Source organism: Arachis ipaensis, chromosome B7 (assembly GCF_059453495.1).
Source record: "Arachis ipaensis isolate K30076 ecotype BB chromosome B7, ASM5945349v1, whole genome shotgun sequence".
NCBI classification, from domain to species: Eukaryota; Viridiplantae; Streptophyta; class Magnoliopsida; order Fabales; family Fabaceae; genus Arachis; species Arachis ipaensis.
This window is the reverse complement of record NC_142442.1, coordinates 17,755,746-17,762,449: the sequence shown is the minus strand read 5'-3', so window position 1 is coordinate 17,762,449 and position 6,704 is coordinate 17,755,746. Positions and strand designations below refer to the sequence as shown.

At 34.6% G+C, this 6,704-nt stretch overlaps 1 protein-coding gene across 4 annotated transcripts; it reads left to right on the top strand.

Moving 5' to 3' along the window:
- The first annotated feature begins 1,320 nt into the window (after positions 1–1,320).
- LOC107610087 (putative polyamine oxidase 4) lies at positions 1,321–6,348 on the top strand. Of its 4 annotated transcripts, XM_016312162.3 has the most exons (10): positions 1,321–1,693; positions 3,066–3,184; positions 3,312–3,400; positions 3,529–3,642; positions 3,859–3,946; positions 4,048–4,133; positions 4,378–4,480; positions 4,568–4,665; positions 5,238–5,667; positions 5,876–6,348. In XM_016312162.3, exons 1-10 carry the CDS (start codon positions 1,654–1,656, stop codon positions 6,197–6,199), a joined length of 1,491 nt encoding a protein of 496 aa, XP_016167648.1. In that variant the 5' UTR covers positions 1,321–1,653; the 3' UTR covers positions 6,200–6,348. The 4 variants fall into 4 exon arrangements, with proteins under 4 accessions (XP_016167648.1, XP_020963055.1, XP_020963056.1 ...); XM_021107396.2 differs by lacking the exon at positions 3,312–3,400 and having other exon boundaries at positions 1,413–1,693; XM_021107397.2 differs by lacking the exons at positions 1,321–1,693; positions 3,312–3,400 and adding an exon at positions 1,729–1,851.
- Positions 6,349–6,704: the final 356 nt, after the last annotated feature.

The following is a 6,704-nucleotide window of genomic DNA, read 5'->3' as shown; positions in this document are numbered from 1 at the left end:
GCGACGACTTGTTGCATCGATGCAAAGATGTTTGCATCGATGCAACCTAGCTGAAAATTCAAATTTCAGCTTCAAAGACACATTTGCATCGATGCAAAGTGTTATGCATCGATGCAAATGATTAAAAAACATAAAAAACGGCTAGTTTTGACAAAACGGCTCCATCCCATTAACTCCCCAACGTTTCTAAGGTTTGGGGAGTCTATAAATAGATGGATTGAAGCCTTATTTCATACACGTGAGTATTTGCAAACTATCTTGTTCATATTCTTTCATTCTACACATTTTTAAGGTGTTATAATACACAATTTGAGAGAGCAATATCAATTGGTTCAATAGTGCTAAACTTGTAATCATACACTCTTCTAGAGAGTACTCATTTCATCTCAACAATTCTTTGAGAATTGTTTTCTTGTAACACTTTGTAAATTGGAGTGTGATCTCCAAGGTTGAGTCAAGAGTTATAAACACTATAGTCGGTGAGGATACCAAAGAAGTATACTAAGTACTCAAGGCAAATCTTAGAGAAGGTATCTCTAAGTAGAGTGGGTTAGTATACGAGTGGTGATCATATACCGTGAGGTGTTAGAAACTAAGGACTCGGATTGTAAAAGGTTTTGCGCGAGCACCTTGAAACTTGGCAATAGTGGAACTTCTCAATAGCGATTGAGAAAGAAAGTGGACGTAGGACAAGGATTGTGCCGAACCACTCTAAATAGCGTTTGCATCTCTCCAAACTCATCTCTTTAATATTATTGTCTTTTACCTTTGAGCAAATAAATTGTGATCGAAAAGTAGCTTCGTAAGTACTTAAGGAATAGCTTAAGTCCGATTGGTGAAAAGCTTGATCAATTTATTTGAGTTGGTGTCTATTGGAAAGTAAAAGCTCCTTATAAATGCTTAGCAATTGAGTTAAGCTCTTGGAAAAATACTAGTACAATAACACTTTTATATATTGTCTTTAACTTCCGCAAAAAGATTCATTGTTGTTGCAATACTCAATTCACCCCCCCTCTTGAGTAATTGTGCATAGGTTCTACAGACTTCTGTCCAGTCACCATGTCGCGGAAGGAAACCTTTTGAAACACCCTTGATTTAATAATTAATGATAGACATTTGTTAAGAATAAAATTAAAATTGTAGGAATATTAATGAAAAGAAACTAATACATTTAATTTCATTAAAATTTCAAACTCTTTTTTTTTTAGATAAAAAGAAAATGTTTTTATTTTTGTATCTCCTTCGAAAATCCTACAACTATAATAATAATAATAATAATAATAATAATAATAATAATAATAATAATAATTCCATGGAGACAGTGTTTGGCGGGTATTTGTTAGTCGCATTTCACCATAGTACCGTTGCATTGCGTCTCTCTGGATTGGCAGAGAGAGAGAGAGAGAGAGAGAGAGAGAGAAAGCGTTCTGTTTCTGTCTATTGATGAAGGAAAGAGAGAGAGAGAGAGAGGGGGGCATAAATACAAACACAATACAGGCATTGCTCAATTCCCCGATTATTCTTCTTCTTTGCAATCAAACACACGAATCTCTTCTCTCATCCCATTGCTTCATCTCAACATACCTTTTTCACCAATTTACCTACCTTTTCCAACTTCGCTGATCTTTTTTCTTTTTTGGCTTTTATTCTCTAATGGACCCTAAGGAATTGTTCTCCACCAATCTCATAGACGGTTAGTCATTTTTCTTTTCTCCATTCTTTCTTATACTTTTAAGTGTTATAATATTCCTTACGGTTTCCTTAGCTCATTATCTTCAACTTCTGTTCATTTAAAAAAAAAATTAATATTTTTTGTTGCAAACCTTAGGTTTCAGAGTTGGTAGGAAGCTGGTAAGTTAAAATTTTTTAGCCAAAATAGCTTGCGTGCGATTTGACCCTTATGTGATACTTTTGCTCTTCATATTCATTCATTGGTTGAAACTTGAAAAGTTTAACTTTTTTTTTTTTTTTTTTCTTGTACTTCTAATTTTCATGTTGAGGTACTTGCCACTATTATGCAAATGTATTAGTGTTGTTAATTGTTGATGATTTTCATGTCAACGATTCCAATTATGAACAATTAAGATCTTAATCATGCTACACCACCTAAAATGATTGAGCACTGTATCTGCCATAAATTGTCACATTAATATGCAGTGTAGTATGCTCAATAACAGAAAATTTACTGATATATTGGCAGTGTAAAATTTTATAAAGTCATTTGTATCAACAACCTTGGACAAAGAAGGGTTTTATATATATATTGTCCATATTGTTTTCTCTTGTGGTCCATTTTCATATCCATAATCAGGGAGAATATAATTAGATCACGGAATAGCTACCAAGTTCCCAGCACATGATCCCATTATCTAATTAGTATGATTCTATTTGTTTCATTTGGTTTGTCTGTGTCAATCTCATACTTCATTTTGTATTAAATATTGAGATTTGGAATATTTGAAGAATTGTTTTGTGTCTGAGGCCGATATATAGTCCAACGGGATAACTGTTGCATCTTTGCATTGATATCTATTTAGAATCTTCATGTACCGAATTGTTATCTAATCAGTTCAGCCATTGTTAATTTCAAGATATTCTGTATAGTTTCTTCTCTAAAAACTTATGAGCTCAGTGTTTGGGGGAATATTTTTTAATATGTTTATTCATGATTGAGAATGAATGACCCTGGAACTTGACAAAGGAGTTCATCCTCTAGCCCAAAGTGGCCAATATTTTTACATTTTGTGAAATTCAGAGAAATGAAATGTGTTTTGTCAACAATTCACTTCTTGTACTGGAGTATATAACACAAGGATCTTTATTCTTTAAGAAGCACTTTCTTTGGTTTCCATCAATTGTTTAATTGTTTTGCTGATGGAATTCACAGTTCTGTCTTTCTAGGATATTTCCTGTACATAATGGATAACATTCTTGTATTGATGGTTTTCCTATTTATTTTTGTTCAGTAAAAAGAGAGATTCTTCCTTTTATGGTTTATTTAGTTTATTCTATTTCACATATGAGGATTTTCTTTTCCCTTTCTGATTTTGGTGTCTAATGAACAGGCAAGATTGTTGCCTCACACATTGAGAGGCAATGCAGTCCTCTTCCTTCTGTTATTGTTATTGGTGCCGGTATATCAGGGCTTGCCGCTGCGCGTAGTCTGTATGATGCATCTTTTGAGGTGCCATATTGTCACAAACTTATGATTATACTTCATCTTTGTTTATTCTTTCTATCTTCTTTAATTAGGTCAGCAGAAAGATTTTCTCTTGCTTTCTGCTTTGTCTTATTCTCAATCATTCGGATAGGTTACTATACTAGAGTCACGGGATAGGCTCGGTGGCCGCATTAATACTGATTACTCCTTTGGTTGTCCTGTGGATATGGGAGCATCATGGTAGAGTTCAAATTCTTCAATGGAACTGCCTTTGTTTCTAACACATTGTATTGAAGATAAAAGATGAACTTAATTTTTGCATTTATTTTCCAGGCATAAAGATCAGTTATTTCTTGATTATTTTTTAGGCTACATGGTGTCTGCAATGAGAATCCCTTGGCTCCGCTCATACGTGGTTTAGGGCTTACGTTATATCGTACCAGTGGTGATGACTCTATCTTATATGACCATGATTTGGAAAGGTAATAATCAGAATAATTATTTATCTTTCTGTAATTCAATTTAATTGTTGCAATTGGAGGTTTATGATGCAGCAATAGTATTTTTTCTAAATCCTTCGTAGTTATATGCAAATTTGCCAAACTATTATTGATAACTCTATTATTGATTTGTGTGTTTTTTTTTTTTTTCCACTTCTACTACTTCTGCTTTGCTGTAACCACTTTTTGCCTTTCCAGTTGCATGCTTTTTAACACAGATGGTCATCAAGTTCCCCAGCAAATAGTCATGGACGTTGGGGAAACTTTTAAGAGAATTCTAGAAGAGGTAAGATCTAGTAGCTTACGGCTTGTGCTGCTTTTTATTCCTGAAGGCAATTACAATCATCTTAAAGGGGAATCTAAAGGCTTTTCTGTTGACATCTCTAGACAGGAAAAGTGAGGGATGAGGATCCTGATGACATGTCAGTTCAACAAGCAATTTCGGTTGTGCTGAATAGCCATCCAGAACTAAGGTAAGAGATTTACCAGATGTTAAGAGAAGATACTCTCTTTATTCCAAAGTATCTGTCACTTTGAAAGTTTGGTATATTAACAATGCAATGCATTTGGATTTAATTTATATCAAGATCCATTTCAGTTATGAATGTACCAAATTTCCAAAGTGACATATAGTTTGAAATAAAGAGAGTAATGTATAAGCATTGAGGCTTGAAGTTTTTCAATCTATCCTTATTGCTGACAAAGTTTTCTTTTCAGGCAGCAAGGACTTTCCCATGAAGTGCTACAATGGTATATATGCAGAATGGAAGCTTGGTTTGCTGCTGATGCAGATATGATATCACTGAAAACTTGGGATCAGGTGAGTTCCTCAATATTTCTTGAATGATACAAGATCCTTATTACCCTTAAACTTCCATGTCAAGTAATTATATCAATTTTCTTATAGGAACACGTCCTTTCTGGTGGTCATGGACTAATGGTAGAAGGATATGATCCTGTTATTAAAGCTCTTGCAAAAAATCTGGATATACGCTTGAATCACAGGCATGCCTGCATAATTTATCGCATGACTTAGCTGCATGGTCGTTTTTTCTGATTTGTTATGGGAAAATGAAAGGAGAAAGGAGGAAGAAATTATTACAATTCACTATGTCATACCAAGGCCAGGATATATAAAGATGGGAGGGGAAAAAAGCTAAAAAATAAATATTTTGTCACTCGGAGATTAGGATCAAAATTCATTTCAGTTTTCAAACTCATTTGACTGTAACTTGAGTCTAAAATTTTGATGTGGCAGCACCCAATTTATAATCTGAACCCGGCAATGCCTTAAAATGCTTCAATGTTAGATGCGCCAAGATAATCCAATAGAACTGTTGATGAAAAATCATGCTAAGATTTATACAATTGAATTATCTTGGGCATTATTTGCCAAGTTTAACTTGATCAATCTTATTGCATTGTCCTCTGAACCCATAGAACTTTGAATTTATTTTAGTTTTTATTGATGTTAGTAATGAGAATACATGTCTTTATTCTGCTGTATCTTACCCTCTTCTGGTGATTAGGAGTTATGGTGTAAGGTTTTGATCCTTCTTTGAAACCTCACCATGTAGGGTGACAAAGATATCAAATGGGTTCAATAAGATAATGGTCACACTTGAAAATGGCACAAACTTTGTAGCGGACGCCGTTATTGTAACAGTTCCTGTCGGAATCCTAAAGGCCAATTTGATCGAATTTATACCGAAACTGCCTGATTGGAAGGTTGCTGCAATTGCAGATCTTGGTTTGGGCAATGAGAACAAGATTGCTCTAAGATTTGACAAAGTGTTTTGGCCTAATGTAGAACTCTTGGGCATTGTTGCACCCACCTCTTATGCCTGTGGTTATTTTCTCAATCTACATAAAGCAACAGGCCATCCGATTCTTGTATATATGGCGGCTGGCAGGTTTGCTTATGACCTTGAGAAGCTATCCAATGAGTCGGCTGCAAATTTTGTAATGCAGCAGCTCAAGAAGATGTTTCCTGATGCGTCCGACCCAGTAAGTTCATCTCTCAGTCTTTTTGCAAGTTTTTGGGATGACAGAAAATTTGTTTCTTTGGATAGAGATATCTTTTCTGTTTCTGTATCGTATTCTCCAAACAAATTTGTGTTCTCCAGTAACCAAACCTCAATGTATTTCTTTATTCTCTACATCTTACCTTCTTACTTAAGGAACCTTAATTCATACTATGTTAAAACCTTTTCAGGTTCAGTATCTTGTATCACGTTGGGGAACCGATCCAAACTCTCTCGGCTGTTACACATATGATTTAGTTGGGAAGCCGGAGGACGTGTACGACAGGCTGCGGATGCCTGTTGGTAATCTGTTCTTTGGTGGGGAAGCTGTTTGCATGGATGACCACCAAGGATCTGTACATGGAGCTTACTCTGCTGGGATGATGGCTGCTGAAAACTGTCAAAGATACCTTCTAGAGAAACTAGGCCATGTGCAAAATAATCTGCCTCTAGTTTCTGTTGTTAGGCATGAGATGCTTGAAACTACTAATATACTTCAGATCTCAAGGATGTGATTCTTTTTCTTCTTTTGGATAAAACTGAAAATATTTTTGGTTCAAAAGAACCAGTCAACAAGTCATCGATCAGATGCACATTGTTGTAGTTTAAAAACATTAAGGCAAAATGCTCATTTTCCTTAATCAACTTCTTCCATTTCCCTGAATTAGTTTGTTTGTCACTACATGCTTCTTCAATTTTAACTCAGCCAAGAAGATTATATTAAAATATACAAAGTCAAATAACCCTATGCCAAAGAAATATGTCATTAAAAATACATTTTTTTTTTCATGTATCTACGAAGTATAGAAATAGTACATTCAGTAAGGGATGAAAAGTACATTGGTGAGTTTTCGTTTTACTGTATCCAAATCTGTAAGATTTTTTGGTAACACATGACACATTGTTCAGATAATTCTGCTAAGATTTTGATTAAGTATCTTTATGAACGCAAATTTGGTTTAAGGTAGGAGCATTCATATATTATTATGATAAAGCATTCTTTCTTTAATTCAGTTTTTA